This window comes from Mytilus trossulus, chromosome 6 (genome assembly GCF_036588685.1).
Source record: "Mytilus trossulus isolate FHL-02 chromosome 6, PNRI_Mtr1.1.1.hap1, whole genome shotgun sequence".
NCBI lineage: Eukaryota > Metazoa > Mollusca > Bivalvia > Mytilida > Mytilidae > Mytilus > Mytilus trossulus.
This window is the reverse complement of record NC_086378.1, coordinates 55094031-55120538: the sequence shown is the minus strand read 5'-3', so window position 1 is coordinate 55120538 and position 26508 is coordinate 55094031. Positions and strand designations below refer to the sequence as shown.

The following is a 26508-nucleotide window of genomic DNA, read 5'->3' as shown; positions in this document are numbered from 1 at the left end:
AAAATAGGAAGATTCAAAGAACATTTAAAGAAATTGAAAAGCCAAAATAATCATTGATGAGAGATTTAAACGAAAAAATTAATGCGAGCGATTCAGGCACTCGTTTTGACTGGATAACAGGAGATACATATTATGGAAAAGATCCGTATGTCAAGTTGAAAATTCAAAGTTGGTTGTTCCTCTGTAACGCATCATTGTTTAAGAATTTTTTATAGTTTTATTTTCTTTTAAATGAGCAAGACGAAGAGTGCAACTTAAATTTTAAGTATTTTCCATTTCGATGTTGTTGTTTTTTTGTTTTTTTTTATCTTTACGTTAGTTCTTATCAAAGTTTGTTTTGATTCTTTTTCAAGCTTAATGTCTGCCTTATTTAAATATTTTTTTGTGATTTTCCCCGTTTTGTTTCCTTACATTCTGTTCTTTTTTATGTTTCTTTCTAAATCTTAGATATAAGAAGATTTGTTATGAGTAATGAGACAACTTTTCACCCACGTCACAATCAGTTTAAAAGAAACCACTAAATTTTAAAGTACGTTCTTCAACTCAGAGCTTTGGATAATACCGAACAGCAAGCTAGAATTTTACATTTACATGTATGTAATTTACGGTTGTGTAACATTGTCATTTCTTCTTACAGGATATATAAATGGAAAAGAAGACATATATGGAAGTTCACTGAACAAAAAGTTATGCCAGTACCAAAATACAAATTATATTTCCGACTATTTGTAATATCTTCACAATATTTACATACATATACAATATAAAATCCATTTTTAGAATAAAAATAAATTATATGTTAGATAAAGCTTATAACTTGGTTAAAACCGAGGTTGATCGAACTTTGATCCAATATGAATTGTTGTTTTACTGTACGACAAATATGTACTACACTTATAGCTTTAAATTGTTTGGATAAAAAATAAAATCTTTTTTTTTACTTTATTTCTATATTTGGAGAATGAATTATTACTACGGTATGACATGTTTTCTTGCTTTCATTTAACAACTGTCTACTTTTTGTGATTATTTGATCTGACGCTTCAATGTTTTGTAATTGGCGTGTAACGATTTAACAGATTATTATAAATCGAGTTGTTGCATCTTTCCGTATTAATATATTACATCCGAGAAAGAAATATTGTAATAGAAGAAAATTCATTTTGTAATATACTAACAAAATATCGGTACAAACTGACGAGGTAAAAGTAAAAAACAAAAACAAAACTCCGAGGAAAATTCTAAACGTCAAAGAAACTAATCAAAAGAAAGAATAACAACTGTCATATTCCTGAATTGGTACAGGTATTTTGTTATGTAGATATTGTTGGATTAAACCTGGTTTTACAAGCAGTTAACACACTTTTTTGTATGACATTCACATACAAGTCCATTACATTGACACAACCATAGTTGGTCATTGGCTTTTCTATATTTAGAGTTCTTTATATACTTAGTTGTAAATACTGATTAATTGTGTGTGAAACACAATCAACACCAGTCGTGCTGTATCTTCTACTATCAGTGATGATATCGATGCTGATATCAGTCAAGGTAACAAACGTTTTATCATACCTTTGATCTAAATGACGTCATATCATCAGTATCAGTCACTGTTGCAGAGGCTTAAACAAACCCTTATCTGTATAACGTCACTTAAAAACACCAACCTTAGGTGTAGTATTAAGTTTATATGATATTGCTGTTGCAAATTCACACACCTTATCTACCCTAAATTGATATAATCTTTCGATCAGAGCTTTCATAATTATAATGGTGTCTCGGGCATTTGACATTCTCTATTAACACGTACTTGACCAAAAGCATTAACAGATATGTGTATCACTCAAATTATTCACGGCTGTACATGTATCTATATAATTCATTGTTTATAAAAGAATTTGCTTTATCAAACCTCAATTGTTCGATTCAATTATGTTTTCTTATCATTTTTCTATCTTAAATTGATTGATTAACCCACTATCCATCCAATTCTGCCTGATAATGACAATCACAGTAAATCAAACACTCAACGAGCAGCGCAAATTTAAACAAAATCAACAACAAAAATTTGATGATATGAAGGTAAGTTTTCTATATCAAATTTTTACTATGGGTCGTTTTCACTGCTTTTATTTACATTTAATAAAACAAGATAAAATAAATTTTGCTGTACGTTTTTGCACATAATAGTCTTTGAAAACATTAAAATTATATAGCATGAGCCCATAATATATGCCAATTGTAAATTATCATTAACAGACCTATGATCAGCTTGAATACAAATTTTAGTTTAAGCTTATCAGTTACAATGTACAAAAATAATTCAAAGCAGCAGACATGAAGTTCAGATGTTATATCTAAGGAAACAAGCAACAAGAGGAATCCTAAGATTAACGAAACAATAAAGCAATATTGCTATTCCGTGTTCAGGTCAATGTAAATAAACTTATCTATGTCCTTAAATGTACTGTAAATGTCAGTATAAATTGTCATGATAAATAATAATTAAAAGATAAAATTTTGAAATCTTTTAGATAAGAAATGTGTAATCAATTTATTGAACTTCGTAGTGAAGTGGAATCATGTTCAAGAAAACTAGTTGTCGTAAGTTTTATGTTACATGTAATTACTTTTTCCACTGCATGCAAGAAAATGTTATGGTATGGTAACTTTAAAACCATTATATTATTAGTAAATTACCTCCAGTAATTGGTGGGATTCGTGTGGCTTAGTCTTAAGTGTTCTATGTTGTGACATGTGTTTTTTTATTTGCCTGTTTGTTTTTCTTTTTTTAACCCTGGCGTTAACGTTGTCAGTTTATTTTTGATCTCTGAGTTTGAATGTGTCTCTTGTATATTTCACCCTTTTTAACTGAGGCTAAAAAGGGCTCCACGAAACTTTTATCCAATCTCCAAGTATCAAAATATTTTTTGGATCCTGGACTTCAGAGCTTCGTTGAAGCTACTAAATGCTTAAATGGTATGTATAAGATGTTGATATTAGATAGAGGCAACAGTAGTATACCTCTATTGAAAAGTCATTAATTGATTGAGATAAAACAAATTTGGGTTACAAACTATATCCGAGCGAAACAAAAGAACAATTGAAAAATTAAAACAAAACCAAACCAAACGTCATTTTGAGGAGAGAAAAAACGGTGAGTTAAACCTGGGTTTATAAGTAGCCAAAGCTCCCGCTTATATGACAATGTTCAACAATATCGTTAAAATGACACCACTATGTGACACATATACAGCACAAACAAACGCAAAAATCTCAGCACAGATGGATGACTACTGCAACAGGTCGAGATATTAGTGCAAATTCACACTTGGTAAACCAGTCATATTCATATTAGGGAATATGTCACATTTGGTGCTTAGCAGACAGACGACATAGATGTTTAACCACAAACATGTCGTTAGTTTAGACATAGACACATCATACTAGCTGATCAACCAATTCATGATGGTGTCCATAATGTTTACGCAAAGTCAATTTTATGGTGGCACCCAACACCTTGATGAACATTAATTTGGCTAGTTTAATTTTCATAAAATTTTGACAAAATATTTACTTTGACCCTTTCAGAAAACTTGAACCAATCACTTTTCCGGGAAAAAAAATCGTTGATCGATAGCAGTTTGACAAACACTTATATTGATCATTGAGAAGCAGCTTTAGCTTTATATTTCCTTTAAAATACAATATTATTTTAACGTTTAGCTGATTTTACAGAGTTATCTCCCTGTAGAGTTTGGTACCCCCTTAATATTTCCTCCTCATAATTCTGTTGGTGCAGTTTATAGATAAAGAGCAGATACATGTGTATGAAGTCCGTATAGTTTGAATATACACGGGCATATTCGGAGCAGAAGGTATGTGTCTGCTGAGAAATGGAAAATTAATAATTGGTGAATTCGTAAATCAAAGATTATGAAGCCGTGTCAAAATTGAGGAAAAACTCAAGGTGTGAGGAAGTTCTTCTAGTATCAGTACTTTCGTTAATATTAAGTTCACTGGGATATATGAGATCCAAGTTCTGACTGAAATATGACATCATAATATATCTGAAAGTAAAATTAAAGAAATTTGCAAGGTGCGTTTTCGTTCTTGTCTTTGAGAAGGTTTTGAATGAGTTCTGTATATTTTAAATTCAAAAACAAGTCATTTTGATATTTCATCTTCTGTGTATTTGTTTTATATAATCAGTGTGGTTAAAACAGATTATTAGAATGTTTTGTTTTAACCACACTGATTATATAGAAAAAATAATACAGTTCTATGCCGTCAGTGTTTTATGACGTCGTGGTTTCCGCGAACTCGAAACGTTTATGATAGTTATTCCTCTTTGAGCCAATGGAGAGAGTGACCCTTACCGAAAAAATCAGCCTCCTGCAAATAGTTGCTGCAGGTCTGCTGCAAACTTGCTGCAGACTTGCAGCGAACACAGAGTCTGTGTTTGCAGCGTGTTTGCTGCAAACAATTTACTATGCAAATGATTGTTTGCTGCAGACCTGCTGCAAATATTTATATGCAAATGAGTGTTTGCGGCAGACCTGCTGCAAACATTTTTATGCAAATTAATCTTTCTCCTGCGTGTTTGCAGCAGACCTGCTGCAAACATTATTATGCAAATTAATCTTTCTCCTGGGTGTTTGCAGCAGACCTGCTGCGTGTTTGCAGCAGACCTGCTGCGTGTTTGCTGTAGACCTGCTGCAAACATTTATATTCAAATTAATTTTTTCTCCTGCGAAAGCAAAGGTCTGTCTTGTCTCTCAGATATACTTTGACTAAACTATAAAAAGATATAACAAATGTATTCACTATTTTAAGAAGAATTTCTGTTCAACACATATTGAACTATAAATAACCTGAATAGAAATTTTGTTCATAGAAGCATAATCCATTCGCGTGTACATTTGTTCAACGCATTGTCTTCCAACCACCGCATTATATTACATGTCTGTAAAACTGACTGAAAACTAAGTACTATCACGTGTAAATTAATATGCATTTATTGTAGTTGAAAACAAACAAACAACAGCATATAACGAGAATTGAGTTGTCCGTAATTTGTATAGGACTATCGCCCAAAACCGGCGGAACGGCTTTCGACGTTGTTTTAGAATTGGCGCAATGTATTCCCGACATTTCAAATTGTTATCCCTTTTGTAGAAATATCTCTTTTTCCATTCCGGTGACCCCAACTTTTTATTTCATGGTTTTATTTAGATATAAACAACGCATAATCTCTTGAATACTCATCGAGAAATTATTGGTATTTTTTTATTAAACATCATTCTTTTATAGTTATTTCACAATAAAAAAAGGCGGGTAAATTATTATAGCAACTTATCGCTATTATTTTTCACTCAGAAATTGGTAATATTATTAAAATAGTTTGTATTAACACCTTGGTTAAGAGAACAAACAATTTTTGTGGGAAACCAACGGTTAAATAAAATATTACACTGCTATTGACTAGTAGTCCCGATTTCCAAATTCTATAAAAAAGACGGCGTTTTAAATCGAAAACGAGGTCGGTGACCCCATTTTTTTATTTGCTTATTTTGAAGTTTTTGCCTAACCTAAAGTAAATACTAAATATGAAAAAGTTATTATTGGTAGATCTGAATAGAAGGATTTGTCTTTAAATTTCCACTTAATTCATTTATTTTATATTTCAGAATTTTATGGTATAGTTGTGTCCATTTTATTTTATGGGATCTATGAAATTGGTAAGAGGCTTTTCATACGAAATTTATATAGTTCTATTCAACAGTTCCCTCTGTATCTGTTCAAATCTAACTTTATGAATTTCATAGTTGTGTATTATTTATCATTTTTTTTTACTTTGTAATTTCAAACGGCTTATCAAAACACTATTATTCTTCAAAAATGAATAAAATAAAAATAAAAAAAAACCACACCAATGAGACAGTTCCTCAACGATAACAATATAAGAATGACATTTACATGGCAAGACGCTTACATCCGATGCCTCTTTTTAAAAAAAATAATATTTATGATGATTGATATTTTGTAGTTTCTTTACATCTAGAGTCTTTAACTTTTTTTTCAAATGTTAACATTATTGTATTGCATTGAGTTTAATGCCCGAGGAAAACCTCGAGCGGGTTTTGAATAAAATGACCATGTAATTTAAAACCCGCGTGTTTATAATATGAACCAATCTAATTACCGCTTTATAATTAAACATACAAATCATACATATTTAATTCATACTTTGAGCGTTTTATCATTAATTCTAATCTTGGTGAATTTGTTCGACATTGAAATAAATATCAGAATCTTATTATTTTTTTCCAATAGAACAGTTTTTTAAAAGAAATATTTGACTGAAAAAATAGACAGTTTTGAAGTACTTTAGGTTCTGGTGGTGATGAACATGTATACATATTTTCCGAGCTTTGACTCCTTCTCCTCGTGGCTCTATCAGGTTTGCATAAAACTTTGAATATTAACATATTATGTAAGCTGTAGCATCATCAAAGACAAACGAAGATCAAAACATACATATTATAAATTATAATTCAAACTTATAAATAAACGTTTTTTTAAATATCATTGTAAAAATATTTTTGTTTTAGAATGTGGTCAGTTATGTCTTGCTTGTAGTGAAATGAATAATTTAGATGACTGCCAACAATTTGTAAAATGTGATAATGACCAGGTAAACATTTAATATATAAGTGGGCTATACATTTCTTTGCACACAAATACAACCGCGCACGTGTAGATCAAACGAGCAAATAATTCAGTATAAGTAAAGAAGATTGCATCCAAACTTTAAAACCATACAACTAGAAAATAGAAAATGAATATGATCACTCAATTCATTTTTTATGTATCACTAAAGTTTTAATTTGTGTATGTTTCAATATAAACACATACATGTTTTTCCCGCAGTCAAATTTACAAAGAGAAAGAGATGATTTCAATTTACCTTTTGGAGCTCTTAGTGTAATAATGTCGTTGTAAGCAGTAATCCTCTATCAAAGAAGTTATGGGATGAAATAAAAGATGAAATATCGTATCAGTTTGAAGATGTATACTACATACTATGCATGTGCTACTGGAATGTTAACATCTTATTGAAAAGCAGGATTTATTGAACTGATGTTTGATTACCCTTTTTTAATATTGCCGTAATTGTAAGGCATGGTTGTAAATTATAAACAAATTCGTAACATATTGATGTGCGAATAATCTTGATTTTGACACTTGACTCTCTTACTGCTGAAATATAGCACAGCGACAATTTTACAATTTTGACTCTAGTCCAGACGCGAATCACAAAGAATTGTGACAATTTAACTGTGATAATAGCACATTTTGTACGTAAACCATTTTGTTTGGACATCATCATTTGATTAATTTTTAGAATAGCAAGACGATTTGATTGATGTGTGTACAATTTCAAAAGGTCCATGATAAGAAAGCAGTCGAATAATGAACTCTAAGTTTTAAGACATGGTTGTTATCGTTTAAAAGAGGGACGAAAGATACCAAAGGGACAGTCAAACTCACAAATCCAAAACAAACAGACAACGCCATGGCTAAAAACGAAAAAAAAAATCAGACAAACAATAGTACACATGACACAACGTAGAAAACTAACGAACAAACAACACGAACCCCACCAAAAACTAGGGGTGATCACAGGTGTTCCGGAAGGGTAAATGTTGACACAATTACATGGTATGTTCAACTGTAAACAAAAATAGATCCTTTTAATACATAAGATAGTGGTACTTGGTGAAATTTTGAAATATTTTGTCCTTTGTAATAATGTTTAACTAATTCATGATTTTTTAAGACCATTTCTATTAATGGTCAACTTTCTTGTTATGTGTTTTGTCGACATTATGAATATAGGTGTGGTCAAAGGTTCAAGTTTAAAGCAGACAACATATTATGTTCATTGTGTTCAGATGTGTCCATTGATTTAAAAAAAAAATATTTATTTGTATTTATTTAGATTTGCTATCAACACAAATACAGAACTGAACAAAACCTAACCAGATATGATACTGGCTGTACATACCCTGATGTAAGTGTGTACATTTACAGCATAAGATCTTATGCAAACATTACGTTCTATTAAAAACCCTGTGTTTTAGATCAACATCTTATCTTGTACTTTCTTTTAGTAATACATGTTGTAGCATTTTAAAATGACTGAATTTTGCCGATGTTCAAAGCTCTTACATTCACTAAAAGTGTACTCATAAAAGTTATTATAAAAACAAAAAACAATCCAACAAACTCGTAATACGTCAAAACTTCAAAGATCGTTTGTGTGGACTTGGTTATTTTCTCCAAATATGCATATCATTCTGACCATTTAAATGCACAGCCAAAACGTCCAAACCAAGTTTATCAAGAAGTCAAGTACAGTTCAATCTACTTTTCTAACGTCTAACTATCGAACAACATAAAAACATGTCACAAGTGAGTCGGACATAGATATTTCAAGATACTTTTGAGCGGCGAATATACTCTTTCTTCGGTGAACATTTCTTATTAATTAAATACACTCTATGTAGTTTTGCTATTTAATTGTATATTTCTTTAGATAACAATTTCTAATAATAGTTATCAAAGGTACCAGGATTATAATTTAGTACGCCAGACGCGCGTTTCGTCTACATAAGACTCATCAGTGACGCTCATATCAAAATATTTATAAAGCCAAACAAGTACAAAGTTGAAGAGCATTGAGGATCCAAAATTCCAAAAAAGTTGTGCCAAATACGGCTAAGGTAATCTATGCCTGGAATAAGAAAATCCTTAGTTTTTCGAAAAAATCAAAGTTTTGTTTACAGGAAATTTATGAAAATGACCACATTAATGATATTCATGTCAACACCGAAGTGTTGACTACTGGGCTGGTGATACCCTCGGGGACGAAACGTCCACCAGCAGTGGCATCGACGCAGTGGTGTAAATAGTTATCAAAGGTACCAGGATTATAATTTAGTACGCCAGACGCGCGTTTCGTCTACATAAGACTCATCAGTGACGCTCATATCAAAATATTTATAAAGCCAAACAAGTACAAAGTTGAAGAGCATTGAGGATCCAAAATTCCAAAAAAGTTGTTCCAAATACGGCTAAGGTAATCTATGCCTGGAATAAGAAAATCCTTAGTTTTTCGAAAAAATCAAAGTTTTGTTTACAGGAAATTTATGAAAATGACCACATTAATGATATTCATGTCAACACCGAAGTGTTGACTACTGGGCTGGTGATACCCTCGGGGACGAAACGTCCACCAGCAGTGGCATCGACCCAGTGGTGTAAATAGTTATCAAAGGTACCAGGATTATAATTTAGTACGCCAGACGCGCGTTTCTTCTACATAAGACTCATCAGTGACGCTCATATCAAAATATTTATAAAGCCAAACAAGTACAAAGTTGAAGAGCATTGAGGATCCAAAATTCCAAAAAAGTTGTGCCAAATACGGCTAGGGTAATCTATGCCTGGAATAAGAAAATCCTTAGTTTTTCGAAAAATCTAATAAGATACTTCAAAGATGTTTACTTTCTTATAAGTTTCAAAATTTCATCATCATGTTAAAACATAAATATTTCTTATTAACGCAATTTTGAGTATTTTGTTATATAAATCAATAGGTATCAACTCTTTTAAGCGTTTTTTTGTTTGTTTGTTTGTTTGTAGAAAATGACTCTTAAAAAGGAAAAAAATATATTCACATTTGCAAGTGTAATACACACTTGTACATAATGTACATAAAACAAAACTATCGACAATTAAAAATATCCTCTCTTAAAAATATGTATAGTGCTTTATTCCGCAGCTATCTATGTACAATGCATGTCACCTATGTTGTGCAATCAAGTGTTTTAGTTTTTTTAGTCTTGAAATGTTAAACGAACAATATGATAATAGTGTGTTGATATTCTGTTTCAGCTTTGCACCAAACGACATGCAACCGGAATAATATTTGGAAAACGAAACAGTCAGCACAGTCATATTATTTGCGAGAGTTGCTGTAATGAAACCTTACTTTGCAATAGAAACACAATGTGTAATAGTCTCACTGTAGGTAATGAACACACATCCTTATACAAGTATATTTATATATATATAGTTATCTTACCTCCTCCTATACACTTCTAGATATATGATTGACAAAAAAGCAACCGGTGAGACCGTGTAAATTTCATATAAGGTAACTAGGCGGGGTTTATTTCACTACACGGTTAGTAGCGGTGTTATTTCTTTTTATAAAAACAACAACGTGTTGAGAAAAAAATCGGAAAAGTTTCATCAGAGAAAGAAATTGACGATGATAGATTGAACAAAAATTATAAAATGCATTTAAAGCTAACAAGTTGTTACAGTTGGCATTTGTTTCTGTATAACTATATTCATGTACCTCTTTACGATTGAGTGGTTGCGTTCGATACTTGTCCTTCATATGTGTTTTTTGTTTTTTATTTTGTCGGATATCAGTATTTTCATTTGAATGTATACACATTTTGTCTAATCACCAACTATTATAGTTCACTATAAAGTTTGGATTAAGTAGTACGCTTACGCTCAGGATAACATTCGAATATCACGGCCCAGGTCATATGTAAATTTTACAGCAATATATGGCTTCGATGAATTAATTTTTAATTATACAACTCTAAAATTGGCCATACAATTACTTTTGTTATTTGTAAGCAAATGTAAACAATAATTTATATATGCATGATTGTTAACTGAAATTATATGTTCAAAGTTTAAAAAAACATTTCTTAAACTTTTGGATGCATTAACCGATTATTGAATGTTGCGGATTTGGAAGATAAACATTAAATTAAATCTTCAATATATTAACTTAATCATGTGTAACTTTATATGAGTTCAATGTCAACTGCTGTGCTAAACTTTGTAACTCTTACCAAAATACTAAGAAATCTTGAATCTAATTAATTTTTAAAAATGAAATATTCTGACAGAAGGGTGACATTGGTTTATCGACACATTTTTTTATGTGTGTGAAATAAACTGGACAATTTTCAATATGAATGTAATCGAAAATGTTTTTTACATTTGAAATTTGGCGAAAAAACAAGTAATTTATATTCAAATTATCTTATCTGTTTGCAATCATTTAATGACCGTAAATGCACATTCTTAAAGATAAGTTCTATTTATTGTTGAAGCTCCCATCCAGAGTTGTCTTTCATGCAGCGGAGTTTCAGATCCATCAAGATGTAATACAACCACACAATGCCTGGACAATGAAGTAATGTATAAATAACTGAAGTGCATATATCGATTATTGACCTACAAATATATTATATCTTTTATAGATATATGAAGGTATTGTGTGAGTGCCAATGAGACAACTCTCCATCCAAATAATAATTTATAAAAGTAAATCATTATAGGTAAATGTACGGTCTTCAACACGAAGCCTTGGCTCACACCGAACAACAAGCTATAAAGGACCCACAAATTTCTAGTATAAAACCATTCAAACGGGAAAACCAACGGTTTTTATAACTCTTCTTGACGCGTTAGTTTTAGAGATTTTGCAGTTGATTTAACCTTTTAATATGAAAGTCCTGAGTGCATGATATATGTATTGTGTACTTTACTATTATACTTTAACCCATCATTTAGTTTCTGTATGACTTAATGTTAACAAATATACAGACATTTGCGTTATACTGTTCGGGGATAACAAAAACTACTTATATGTATTAGAGTAAACGAAACGGTAGATGTTTTGTAAACGATAACGTACGTCTTCTCAAAAGTTTTTTGCAATTTTTTTCATTAAATATGCATTTTTTTACATCAGATCTGTTACCTACACAAATACAGAACAACTTTGAACCAGGAAAGATATGATTTAGGATGCAAGCATTCAGCGGTAGGTTATGATCCCATACAATCATAGAAATGGGTGATTAAATTGCAGGATCATTTAATAAATCATTGGAGGACAACTCCAAAAAAAGAAAACAGTTTCGTCTTCGTGTAACAAAATGATGTTTGTAGGTTTTTTTAATGAAGTAATACATTTTTCTTTGGTTCAAAGCATTAAACAAATAATCCATATGTTTGGCTTTGAGCGTTCTTGATAAAGGTAAATCCAGAAAAGCGCTTGGGACGCAATAAATTATTAAAAATTTTGTTTTCCATTTTATAAAATGTGTTTGGTTTGGTTAAATTATTGTTATCGTTTTGGAAAATATTTTTAATGACAAACACTTAATTTCACTTACATCAGATCCTAATTACTATTCTTCGAATTCATTATGACATAATACTTTTACATGAGTACAAAATCAGATTATGGATGGAAATTTTATAAAACGCACAAATGCAGAAGACAAAACTGCTTATTTGTCATTTAGTAAGAAATGTCTAAATCATAATGTCAATCGTGAGAAGGAAATTGTGTTAATGACATATCAATACCTGCCTGTCTAAATGTGTACACATCAGGCGTTTGAAGTCATTTCTGCTCTGCATACTTTTTAAACAATTATTTCTCTATCAAACTATTTAATGAAAAGAACAAAGATATTAGATATTATACAATGGTATTCAATGGTCTTTGATCAATCAGTTGAAGACTGTTCCTCGTAAACAAATTCCCAGAGCAAAATGTGATATACAGAAATGATTAATTACAGGCAACAGTAGTATACGATTGTTAAAAGTCATTAGTCGATTGAGAGAAAACAAATCCGGGTTACTAACCAGAAACGAGGGGAAACACATCAATTATGAGAGGAAAACTGTGCAACTTTTACAAGTTTCATAAATAATTTTACCGTAGAATGGAAAGTTAATATTCGTTTCTATCTTATCCAAGGTCAAACATAACAGGTGCCATGTTTCCTACTTGAAACATGACATTTCAAGTACAAATGGTGGGTTAAACCATGTTTAATCACTAGCCAAACCTTTCGCTTTGTGACACTGTATAAAAAATCGCTAAAATGAGAACACTACGTGACAGAAATACAGCAGAAACACAAGCAAGAAACTACATAACAGAGAAATGCACAAACAAATGATTTAATAGTAATCCAAAATGCAAACTATAGAATAACAAATAATATAGGGTTATTGCATGAATATTGGGGAATATTGTCCCGAGTAGAATTTTATATTGCACGAGCTTGCTATACAATAATATATAATATTGTCATTTTGATGACATTTTTATGTTAATATTAATTGTCATCATGTATGTGTAACATTTTAGTTATGAACTTACATTTCAGACGTATGATCTTGTAAAACACTATGTATAACATCGCATCTGAACATAAGCAACGATTTTTATCAATGAATTCGCCAAACACAGGTTACCTCACGCATCGCAATAGTCGTATCACTACTGCAAAGTAAAATCGGGTTATGTAATATAGCAAAGTAATAAACAGCTATCTAAATTAAATTTTAAAGGTTCTGGTGATGACACCAATATGTTCTATTTGTTATTTTATCATAAGTTTGTTTTTAAAAAAAAATATATAAATGTTGTTTCATAGCTTTGCCTTCATGGACAAATCAACAAATTTGGACGTCGGTCATCGAGTGCTCACCACATGATTTGTGAGAGTTGTTGTAGTGGTACTTCAAATTGTAATGGTGAATTGCAGTGTGTCCACAATAACCGTGAGTTCTAAACCAAATATATTCTTAACAATTTGTAAAGTAATATATCATTTATGTATATGCAGAACAGGTTTTGATATGGTAAACCAATGATAACTTCAACAGTATGAAGTAACCATACGTGTTAGAATCTTATTTACAAGTTTAAATCTTATTGTTTGTCCTTTGCTTGTAAATATAATATTATCATCAGAAGACAGTTAATATCCTCATGCATTCCAAAGCTACAAATTGATTTACAGTGATAAAGACGAACATTAAAACAGTCTTGGTTCAAACATTGGGATATATTTGTATTTTTTCTTTTGTTTCAATGCAGATTAAATTTCTTTTCTTAAACTAAATTTTTTTTGGGGAATACATTTTTTTTTCGTTTGAAAAGACACATTAAGTGGCGCACTATACACAAAGGAATGTGGAGTCGAAAAGCTTAACACATTCGTGATAATCTGTGGCACATACATTCCATGACGGTCATGATGATAAGTTGCATTCATGCACTTTATGTGGCCATCGTAAATGAATTTACAATAAGCAATAACAACAAAAATACAAGAGTACGCACAAAAATACAAATTGTAAAAACCAAAAGAGACGGTGATTTGTCTTTGAAACCTGATTTAAAAAGTTAAACAATATATTCTAAAATTGGGACCTACCAAACATCTGATGGATGAACAACTGCCAAAAAAAGATGCTGTATCAAATCATGCCGTAAAATTTCAAATATCGATAATGAAATTCAACTTTCCAATTTATTGCATCAGATTCGCATTTTGGCATCAAATGTCTCATTAATGATACTCGAGGCCAAAAAGTTTAAAAAAATGCTTTTTGAACATTGAATGCTATAATGCAAAATCTAAAGGTTAAAGGTAAAGGGAATATTTTAACATTCTAAAAAGGGAGGTAAACATGGTTGATATAATTTTTTTTTTACCGAATTTGATATTTTTCTAATTGTTTGTTATTACTCTTTCAGAGAAGACAATCAATGCAACGTGTATATCGACCAACGAATGTAAAGGTAACCTGATTTGTTCCTCACATCGTTGTCAATGTCCAACAGAAGATTACTACTGGAAAGAAATAAAGTGTTATAGCAGTAAGTATGATATGCTTTAATACTATGGGAAATTTAAATCATTTTGCATATGTTTAATTTTAAATGAAGAATTGTGTGAAAAAGTAAGCCAGTAAGTTCCACATCAATAAAAAGATGAGGAGTTGTGGTATGATTGCCGGTGAGACAATAATGAACCAAAGTTCAAATGAAGTGCCTGTAGGCAATTATTTGCATGAACTGCCTTCAACAATAACAAAAAAAGTCAAAATCTCTTGTTATTATTGTTATCTCAATCAAAGTGTCTCATAAGTCGTTTTTATGGTTGGATATTGATTGTTTTATGTGTATATATTTATATATTGTTGTTTATATTTATGTTAATCCATATGCAACACTTTAGTAAACTATTTACTTATCTACTTTCTATAATGTTTTTCAGAAAAAAAATACAATGACCAGTGTAACTCATCAAACGAATGTAGTGATTCGTTACTTTGTGACCTTGGTAAATGTCATTGTTCTAATACAACACACTGGAATGGGACATTCTGTATACAAAGTGAGTATATAAGAAACATTCGAACAGACTAATTGGATCATGTTTGATAAGCACAATTAAAAAGTTTAAAGAACGTATCACCACCTGTACATTAAGATAAACATATCGATACCCCTAAAATATTTGAAATATAGATACCCTAAGAATAATTTGTCGTTTAGTACAATTTCATCAATTTTGCAATTTTCTATTTTGTTTTATCAATATGGGCATTTTTTTTAACTGATATCTAAATTGAAATTATTGTATCATGTTTTGTAAACGCAGAAAGACATTTTGATTTATAATAATTTTGATGATTTTGTGTTGATGGTGTTTGATTATCTTTGTTATATCTACTCAAATCTTTTCTAAGGGTGATTTATAGCTTGCAAGAAAGTAAAATAACAAATTTACCATACTCCAAGGAAAATTCAAATCGGAAAGTCCCTAATCAAAGGAAACATTAAAAAGCTCGAATCATCAAACGAATATTTTGAACAATTTGTATTTGCATTTTTATTAATGGAAAACTGTTAATTTAAATTTCTGTTCTAGACACACCATGTAGTTCATCTCCCTGTGTCAATAATGGTGTATGCATTGACGTTGGAAGATTCTACAACTGTTCATGTCCACCAGGATTTTCTGGTCACAACTGTGAAAGTAGGTATTTATTATTGCGATCAAAATTGTGTCTACCCTCAAATATTACCATCACAGCAAATTTTGCTCTCTTCTTCATCTTATGAGTCTTTATACTGAACTCAAAGGAGAAGGTTGTATTTATCTGTCTAAACGTTTCTGGATAGTTTGATTCATTTCTTATCAAATTCTGCTGTTTTATACATAACGTACTCTCAATAAACTGTTTAGTGGTAATACCACCGGATAGTAAATTAGCAGGTTTGAAATTTATCTTGTAAAATCTCCGCTTACTTTTCTCCCTTTTCATCTTTATTTGATTGATTCTATTTGAAACTCGTTTTAGTTGTCTATAGATACTTTAATCCGGTTGAACTATTAGTCCCAGGTGTTATATTTGTACATATAACGAGGTCGGATGAGGTTTGGTAAAACGATACTCTTTACTCTCATCATAATAGTGGCTAGAAAAAGTGACATACAAAAGTAATATTTGTCTGTTTATCGCTGTCTAATACATTATTATTTTGGAGTCTAGGTTTCCAAATTATTGATTATTAAATTACATAAGTGATAGTAGAATCCAGTTTTAAGCATAAGATGTCTTGATTTCGTAACAAAGGACTTAATTTACTTTGTAACATGAACGCTTGATAAAACGCTGTTTTCATAAATAAATGGGCGGTATTTGTTACCTGAAATTATTTTACAATTGAAGATTTCAAAATTCAACTTTATCCGAAAAATGGTATTGTTTCAGCCCAGGAGTAGATTACCTTAGCCGTGTTTGGCACAACTTTTTGAAATTTATATGGGTCCTCAATGCTCCTCAACTTTGTATTTGTTTGGCTATTCAACTGTTTAGATCTGAGCGTCACTGATGAGTCTTATGTAGACAAAACGCGCGTCTGGCGTATTAGATTATAATCCTGGTACCTTTGATAACTATATTCAGTATAGGTGTAATATTAAAACGGACATACAGAGGACATTTTATTTAATACTTTTATGTTTGGTTGAATGAAACATATGCTTTAGATTCTAACAAAATGAATGTTTTTGTAGTGACACCGTGCAGCAGTTCTCCTTGTCTAAACAGCGGAGTTTGTTATGTTGTAAACAGTGATTTCATATGTGTTTGTCCAAAAGGATACTCCGATATCCGGTGTCAAGGTACATCAACATTTGTCTTTAGAATCAAAACTAAATAGAAAATTATGTTAGAGCCATTTCAGACATCTGCTGTTCTGTTAGTTTGCATACATACACTACACTTGCAGGCATATAACTGTAAAAAGATGTGGTATGAGTGCCAATTAGTCAGCTCTCCATCCAAGTCACAATTTGTAAGAGAAAAAAGTAGAATCACAAAAAAAACGAAATCTCCGTGCTATATTCACAACTAATATCCCTTATAAAATGACAAAATTAACAGCTCTAACACATCAACCGAATGAACAACAAATGTCATAATTTTGATTGGTACAGGTATTTTCTTACGTAGAAAATAATGGATTAAAACTGGTTTTAAAGGTAGCTAAACATCTCACTTTTATGATAGTCGCTGAAAATTACATTTTAAGGACAACGATATGTGAACTAAAAAATAGACATTACACGTAAAAATGTTTAAGATTGGGATACAGCCGTCAATATTGTGCAAAAATCTTATTCACTATAACAAATAATATGCAATAAAACATTTACCATAACAGAATAACACAATGACATATGTATAAGTACCGAGCCACGTCAAATGTAACAAAGAAACACAAAAAGTAAACTATTAAAGGTCAAAGAATGACCTTCAGCAGCCTTGGTTCATACCGAACCGCAAGCTACAAAGGGCCCTTAAAATGGCTAGAGTAAGACCATTCAAACAGGAAAAGCAACGGTATAATCTGTATAAAATACGAGAAACAGAACACTTATAAATCACTTGAAAAAACGAAAACCACTAAACAGTCAGCTTCAGCTTATTTCTTAATAACTATTTTGTTATTTGTATTAACAAGCGTTAAATATGGTAAAGGTCGCCAAATTTTTATGTCTTTTCTTTCTTGGTAATTTTTTTTAGAAAGATATTCCTATTAAATTGGAATAAACTCTTTTTGTTTCAAGTACCTATATATCTAGTAGGTTTTCGATACAATACCTGTTGGTGATGTTTCTAGTTTTATATAATTCAACAGCTTTATCAATTTCTTATATTCAAATCATGATATTCTCCGTCTTTCTGGTTCAATTTGAAATATGAATATTTCTTAAATAAAGAAAATGATCTTGATATTTCGCATGAAGCTCGACACCTTGATTTATCATGTTAAAAAATATTGTCAATTATTGAATGCATATCTGTAATCTTATATAACCGCTGTAACGATTTTGATGATAATCAGCTTTTTTTGTGTATTTTTTAAGCATTTAGTCCTTTTATATTACAAAATAGTTCTTTTAATAAATGCTTATTATTTATTTTTTGTTGTAGTTACCCCTTGCGATAAGATGGTATGTTTGAACGGAGGCAGATGTTTATCAGCAAATGGTACTGCTGCTTGTAATTGCAGATCTGGATTCTCGGGAACAGTTTGTCAAGGTTTGAAATTATTCTGATAAACAGTACTTAAGAAAATAAATTATACACTTGATGTATTTTTATAGAATGAAAACACTAATGCAGCATCTTATGAAATATCTCTAAAATATTTAATCTTATGTTATATTAATTCCAACGTATTTACTCGAAATTTAATAAGAAAAAATTAAATTAAGCGCAAAAACAATATGATATTTTCAGAAAATAAAATGCGTTCAAATATCTTTTACAACTTATCTTGAATATATCTTATTGGTTGCATATGCGATAGTTGTTATTACTTTGGTCAATACAGATGAATAGTATTACCTTGCCGCCAAGTATGATAGAAATGATCTATCACAGTCACAAATTCTTAACTAACTTGTTGTCGTATAATATATAAAAAGAAGATATGGTATGATTACAACTCTCCACAAGAGATCAATATGACACACAAATTAACAACTATAGGTTAACGTAAGGACTTCAACAATGAGCAAAGCCCAAACCGCATAGTCAGCTATACAGGGCCCCGACATGACAATGTAGAACAATTCAAACAAGAAAACTAACGACCTTATTTATGTACAAAAAAAGAACGAATGACAAAAAGGTTACCCAAAAACAAACGGTTAAGTCTGAATCACTATTTTCAAAAACCTCATGTTTTAGTGATTTTTATAATACTTTCCTTTGACATTAAAATGGAATAAAAAAAATATATCTAACTGGTAGAAATGAAGTTTGTCATGACAGTTGTTATCCATTTGTTGAAATTGATGTTTTTGTACACCATTTGATACTTGGTGTCTTAAAGTTCAACTAGTTTTATAGTGCCTAAAAGGATGTTGTGAGGTAGACGACATTGACCATTAAACGATTCTATTGACTTTTGATGTCCAAAAATAGGCAGATCGGACATATTTTCACATTATTGTGTTACTACTTTAGTTTTGTATTCATTGTAACTAATATATTCCAATGAGAATGAAGACATTTTTTATGTTAAGACAAATAATAATTTTACCGGGCGTAATTGTGCGTTAAATCCATTTTGGCATTTCTCTTCGAAAAATGCCTTGTTAATGGATTCAAACCTCGTATTTGTAAATTTTCCACTTTTTCTCTGCAATAGGCTGTTATAAAATAATGTAGCTACTGTCTATTCGGAAAATTTTGTGAAAATAAAAGATATGGCAATTCTTACCTTTCATACCTTTACTTTAATTGATAAAACATAATATTGGCTCGTTCAGAGGCCAGTTTGAAGTTAATTTTAGTTCTGAAACACATGTATGCACGTTCCGATTTAATCAATATTCGTCTATATGCTATAATGTAATAAAAAAAATCGATTTGTATTGGTATAATTTTTGGATCTTTCATTTGCATATTTTAGGTAATAGAAAGTTTGGGCTTCAAAAGTTTACATAATTATTGAATTTATACAGAAATTTCGCCCTTTTAAAACATTAAATTTTTCACAAATAATATGTGACTAAAAAGTAAAATCATTTCTAAAAACTTTCCCAAAATTTTTTTTTCTGATTGGCATTGTGGTATTGTCATAAAGTGTGTTGAAATAAACAGTGGTATAGCAAACATTTAATTCCCTCACGATAATTTATCACATACTATACATGCTACAGATAAACTAAAACATATTTCAAAGGAATGCTGCAACTATCTCTGTTACTCAATTCAACTAAACCGAAAAATTTATTTGGCTTTTTTTTTGGTAATTTTCGAACGCGAAACAATAAATGTGTTTATAATTTGATGCTTTTTGTGTTAGTTTGTAAATGTTCGTTTGTTTTCAGATTGTAACACAGTGATGACTGCTGTAACCATACTTTGACAATTTTACCGATTTATGTCTGTTTTGTTCACGCATCGTTGTAAAAACAACGAAATATGATGCGACTGTCATATAAGTGAGAGGTTTAGCACTATAAAACCAGGTTCAATCTACCATTTTCTACATCCGAAAATGCCTGTACCAAGACAGGAATATAACAGTTGTTGTCCATTCGTGTGATGTGTTTTAATCTTTTTTGATTTTGTCATTTGATTAGGGACTTTCCGTTTTGATGCTTGAATTTATAAGTATACCATGTATACTAAAGGAATCCATGATAAGACTGACACACCTTTATAATTCCCGAAGAAACGATACAGAAGGGCCACGCTTTCTGATTGGATGTGTCAACATCTCTGCACGAAAAAACAAAGATAAAAACAAAATAGCCTCAGGTTAGCTTCATCGTAGCTAACACTGTCATTAGTTTCCATTCAATAAACTACTGCAGTTTGTATCACGGTGGTTACTAAGACAATAGAAATTATTTTGTCATATATAAAGTAAAACGGCAAAGCAATATAAATAAAATTAACAACAATATTATGTACGTAGTTGTTATGAATAAAAATCGTTTAGTGTAACAGGAGTTTTTGTACGTTTATGTTTAGTAAATAATCTTTCATTTTAACTATATGTATTCTATTATTGACATCTTTAGATTTAATGCAAAGTATGTTCCTATTTAACAGTTACCCCATGTTCCTCTAACCCTTGTATGAACTCAGGCTCTTGTTTGATACAGAAAAGCAATTACAGCTACACTTGTCGGTGTCCGAATGGATTTCTAGGTGAACATTGTGAAGGTATGTGCATTATCTAATGATTTATATAGAAAGTAAAATGAAAACAATTGTTAAAGTCTTTCGAATGTAATGTTGTATGCAATAATTTTTGACAATATCATGATGTTTTCTAGAATAAGTGGGGATTTTTTTTTTTGGGGGGGGCATGTTATTGATTTATTCAAAATTGAGGAGATGTGGTGTGATTTCAAGCAATGTCAAGTTGGAAAATATCCATTTAGACAAAAGAACAAAGATCCGCTCTCTGTTTACTTTGTCTTTTTTGCTAATTATAGTTTCATGCTGCGTGACGATTAACTCAATAAGCCATTGTTCAACTGATTATGGACTTAATAATTCTTCTGGTGTTCTGTTACAACAATGTCTAACGGCAGAGGGGGAACACATTTATAAATCATGTTTAATGATATCTTTGCTGTATTATTATTTCATGTTTAAATTATAGCCAGAAATATGTAATTTGTCTGTCTAGTTGGTTGATATCTGTTATAGTTTCGTATATTTTTATGTATCTTATCCAACATCAGGTCGTCTATTTACTCGTATACCATTTTGTTATGTCTTACTATGTGCTATATGTTTTTCTTCTAAATGAATACCGTATGGTAACCAATAATAACTTGCATTGAGGTTACTTGATCTATGGTTTATATTTACGACATTGACAACCATATACCTCCTGTCCTAAATAAAGTTGTCAACATTACAACACAGATCACCGTAAAAGGTTTCACCCATGATCAAAATTTGAACCGTTAGGCTATTTATAAAAGCCCTTAATATGAGTATTCTTCAAATTAGAAAGCTATACACTGAATGTTGTGAGTTTGAACCCTGCTTGTGTGGGTGCACTCGACTCCAATTTATTCAAGGTTTGTGACATTCTCCGGGAACTCCAGATTTCTCCACCTACCAAAACTGACCTCCACGAAATAGCCTCAAGATGGCGCTCAAAGCGGCTTTTAAACACCAACAATCAATCAATCTATCTTGTTATTGTAACCGTTTTTAATCTGATCAACAGTACTCATGTAAAATCCCTTCTTCGTGATGAACCAATAAACTTATATAAAGGTTGTTTCAATATTATACAGATACACGGAAAAAGCCATATAAGCTTCACTAACTGTATGATTAACAAACTAATATGATGCAGGTTCTTCTTTATAAGCACGCGGATGTTACTTTTCGATAACAGATTATAAAAATTTTCATACAATCCGTTGCGTCTTTGAGTTAAATCCCGAACATTAAACTATCCAGAGTGACTAACTTATGTAGTTAACGGGATATTGTGGTCGAATAATTATTTTTTTTATCAGATAGCAAATAATTAATTATTTTTTTTATTTAAACCTCCGCATTGTACCTCCGTAAAAAAATGTCATTATTCTTGACGGCTTTCACTGTTTCGAACACAGACCACTGTCCAAGCAGTCGGGTTTTTTTAGTTTGACAAATTATGTTCAAATGTGATCTGCCATTATTCGAAAAATATATGCATTCTTTCAAATATTTTAAGTTCTTAGCATAAGTTCAATTAACTTGTTTTTTTTTTTGTATATGATTGTTTTAGTCTCACCGTGTTCTCCGAATCCATGTAAAAATTCTGGACAATGTGGAATAGTGACAAATAACGACAGCTATATTTGTCACTGCCAAAACGAGACCTTTGGAGACCTCTGCGAAGGTATGGTTAATGGTTTTAAGAATTACCTTGTAACAGGTTGAATGCAAGTGACACTTATTATCTTTCAAAATGTTTTATACTTGTAATAAAATTGAGATTGGAAATGGGGAACGTGTAAGAGACAACAACCCGACCAAAGAAAAAAAACAACAGCAGAACGCACCAACAGGTCTTCAATGTAGCGAGAAATTCCCGCACCCGGAGGCGTCCTTCAGCTGTCCCCTAAACAAATATATACTAGTTCAGTGATAATGAACGCCATACTAATTTCCAAATTGTATACAAGAAACTAAAATAAATTAAAATAAAACAAGACTTACAAAGGCCAGAGGCTCCTGACTTGAGACAGGCGCAAAAACGCGGCGGGGTTAAACATGTTTGTGAAATCTCAACCCTCCCCTTATACATCTAGTCAATGTAGAAAAGTAAACGCATAAGTTTGACTGATTTGCAATAAGTACAAGTGGTGATTTTCAAATTAAGGTATCATGGGAGTATACATAAAAAAAGATAGATATTTTACATACTTTTTTTCAAAACTAATGTTATATGTTCAAAAACATAATATAAATGATCGATTAAAAAATGTGAAAACATTGAAAAAGAAAATTCAAAGTCTTTTTTATTACACATGACAAATGTCAGTTTAATACTGAATGTTAATTTTACAATTTCTCAATATCATGTTATAAAGACAACAATCGTCTACCGATTTGTTTCAACATATCACAAAACAGAAATGATTGGCGAAGGTTGCACGTATTATAGTATATGACAACACAACAACCCACAATAGATAAAATACTTGAAAATGACAATTCTAGAAAATAAATATAATATCTATCATACATATGAATCGAAATATAAATGGATAAAAAAAAAGACTCACCTTCATGAATGTATATTCAGCAGTTATCAATCAAAAAGAACAAATCATCAGCAGTTGAGTTGAGATTCGATTTTTGAACCCTGGGTATGTTGTTTGGTTGTAAGTGTTTTGATTGGCAAAGTAATCTTCTGATTGAATTATATACCCAGTAACTCATGTCAGAGAAATAGATAAACAATTCTTTGAAAAGGTTACCAACTGTAAATAAATACTAACTTTTATGTATATTTTTTTTTTAAATGTTGCAGTTAGTCACCATGAATATCTTATTTTGTTCTGACGCCATTCACCTTAGTAAAGACGCTCAAACCCTCAGTACTGGAACCTTGTGAGAATATTTTTAATTGGCTTACTAGTAATCGACTTCAATATTCTATTCTAGTGTCGTACTACCAAACAATTTACTCCTCTGGATATCCGTCCAGATATGTTAATGGTGTTCATCAAAGTTGGATACTTTATGCCGAAATTGGAAGTACTATTAGAATCAAATTCCGTGATTTTCATACAGAGAAATGTTGCGACCACGTTACAGTAAGTATAAGGGTATATTACCACTGCTTATTGTTTTAGCGTCGGCGTATGCCTTTAAGAATTAAAAATGTATCCATGAATTTTATTTATTTTTTTAAATAAGAAAGATGAGAACGGATTTTACATTCTATTAAGTTTTAATCAGAATGTGTGAGAGTAGGAAGCAAATGGATATACATGTATAAGCATTTCCAGAATGAAAAAGTATCGCGAAAGTTGTCAAAATTTAAATTAAAGAAAAATAAAAAAAACAACAGTTGATCAATACTCCATTTATGAAATAAATGTTCCTTAACCAGAAAAAAAACCCTGAGGAAAATGATCTAATAACCAATTATCATGGCAATTGAAGTTTCCGTTTATCATCTGTCTTGCCATCCTAACTTCAAGCAAGTAAGCAACAAAAAATGTATGACATATCTGTTAATAATTAGAAAATAAGACTACAATTCTTGTGTGAATATAATTGAGCCAGAGAATGTCTGTCATGAATCAAGACACAGAGGCATAGTATATGGTGACAGTGTGCTATTTTTAGATTGTTAGTTAGGTTGTTATTGCTTTGAAACATTCCCCGTTTTCATTCTCTATTCTTAATTCGTGATGGTAAAGTTAATACGTCTATTAATATGTGGCTTTTAACTCGATTCCAATAAACCCAATTGTAGAGTGTTTGTTGTATAGCAACACTGTTAATAAAGAACGTGAAATAACAACATACAGGCATGTGATATTATAGGGTTATTGCATGAATATTGGGGAATATTGTCCCGAGAAGAATCTTATATTGCACGAGCTTGCGAGTGCAATATATGTTCTACGAGGGACAATATTCCCAAATATTCATGCAATAACCCTTTTATTGTATAGCAATATAATATTTAAAAGTAAAAATTGGTTAAAACTAGATTTTGACGTTGATGACGTCATGATTTTTTTAGATTTATTGCACTAGTGCAATAGTGGAATTTATTGCACGCTTACTTTAGGTTACTTTCTGTGGGAAATATTATATTGCTATACAATAAAATTGAATATGACTTGTCGTGAATGATTTGATAATTTTTAAAGCAAAGCTGTGGAATGAAAAGTTTTGAATTAAATACAGACATCGTCACGTTTGTCATATAACCCACTATGCATTAGTCTTATACAAAGTCTTTTAGTAAGATTGCAATAAAGCCGTGGTGTAGTGGTTAGTGCATCGGACTACTAACACAAAGGTTCCTGGTTCGATTCCCGTTTGGGATGAAAATTTCAGGAACTCAATTTTCGGCTCTCCCTTGACACCATTTGCGAGTATGGTCTTGAGGAAACGATGATAGTCCGTCGGACGGGGACGATAAATGGCTGACCCGTGTTAAGAGAGAGCTATATATCTTGCACGTTAAAGACACCCTTGTAGATTTCGAAAAATAGTAGGCTAATGCCGATACAAGGCAGCACTCGCACATGAAAAGTGGAAAGGGATTAATAAGTTGCAAAACTTGTTTCCCAGTCCACTATAAATAAATATGTTTATATTGAGATTGCAGTAGAAAAAAAGCCATTAACCATAACTTCAAACTTTTGTCGTGTCTTTTATTGCAACTTTGTAAGGAAACTCGAAATCTAGCAGTCAAATTAAGCATTATTCAAAAGTTACCAATGTCTGTCTATTTGATTACAAATTGCCTTTCGTATGTTTCTTGAAAAAAGGATAATTTTGCATGTTAACGTTGCCCCATGTGTTAATCGGGTTCAAACTTTTGTAAACGTCTTTAATTTGGGTTTAATTTTCAGCTTTAGATTAAATCTTACTATTTTTAACCTTTCTTTGTCTCTAATGCTCGATGAGATACCTTGTTGTTATTAAACAATCCATCCTCTAAACTTATAATCATGAGGTAATTTTAGAAACAAGTCATATTCGGCACTTGTTTGGCTTAGAGCTAGATAAACATGGACTTTTTTGTTAACTAACTTATAGACCAGGATCCTGTTATAGACGTAACACTTTCATTTATGTTCTAAATTGCATGAAGCCAATTTTCGTTAACAGGTTCACGATGGAAGATATACCAACAATGATACATTAGCAGATTACACTGGATCTATGCTGGGTGTTCAAGTGAACAATTCAACTGGACAATATATGTTAATAGACTTTAAAGCAGATGGTTCTAATGTGGATGTGGGATTCAGAGTGGATGTTTATAAAGTAAAAATATGA

General features: G+C 31.1%; 1 protein-coding gene across 1 annotated transcript; it reads left to right on the top strand.

Moving 5' to 3' along the window:
* Positions 1-2559: 2559 nt before the first annotated feature.
* On the top strand, positions 2560-26508 carry LOC134722823 (adhesive plaque matrix protein 2-like). Its single transcript, XM_063586450.1, has 17 exons — positions 2560-2607; positions 5694-5744; positions 6618-6700; positions 8009-8080; positions 9967-10102; positions 11214-11296; positions 11858-11929; positions 13566-13692; positions 14675-14797; positions 15198-15317; positions 15855-15962; positions 17007-17114; positions 18430-18537; positions 21070-21183; positions 22760-22873; positions 24145-24296; positions 26338-26508. Exons 1-17 carry the CDS (start codon positions 2586-2588, stop codon positions 26506-26508), a joined length of 1764 nt encoding a protein of 587 aa, XP_063442520.1. The 5' UTR covers positions 2560-2585.

Bases quoted from the DNA above. Each gene is read 5' to 3' on its own strand.
- LOC134722823 (XM_063586450.1), top strand. From the start codon at position 2,586: ATGTTCAAGAAAACTAGTTGTC. The intron at 11,297-11,857 runs GTAATGTATAAA...TTTTTACATCAG, and splicing joins CACAATGCCTGGACAATGAA to ATCTGTTACCTACACAAATA. The intron at 22,874-24,144 runs GTATGGTTAATG...ATTCTATTCTAG, and splicing joins CTTTGGAGACCTCTGCGAAG to TGTCGTACTACCAAACAATT.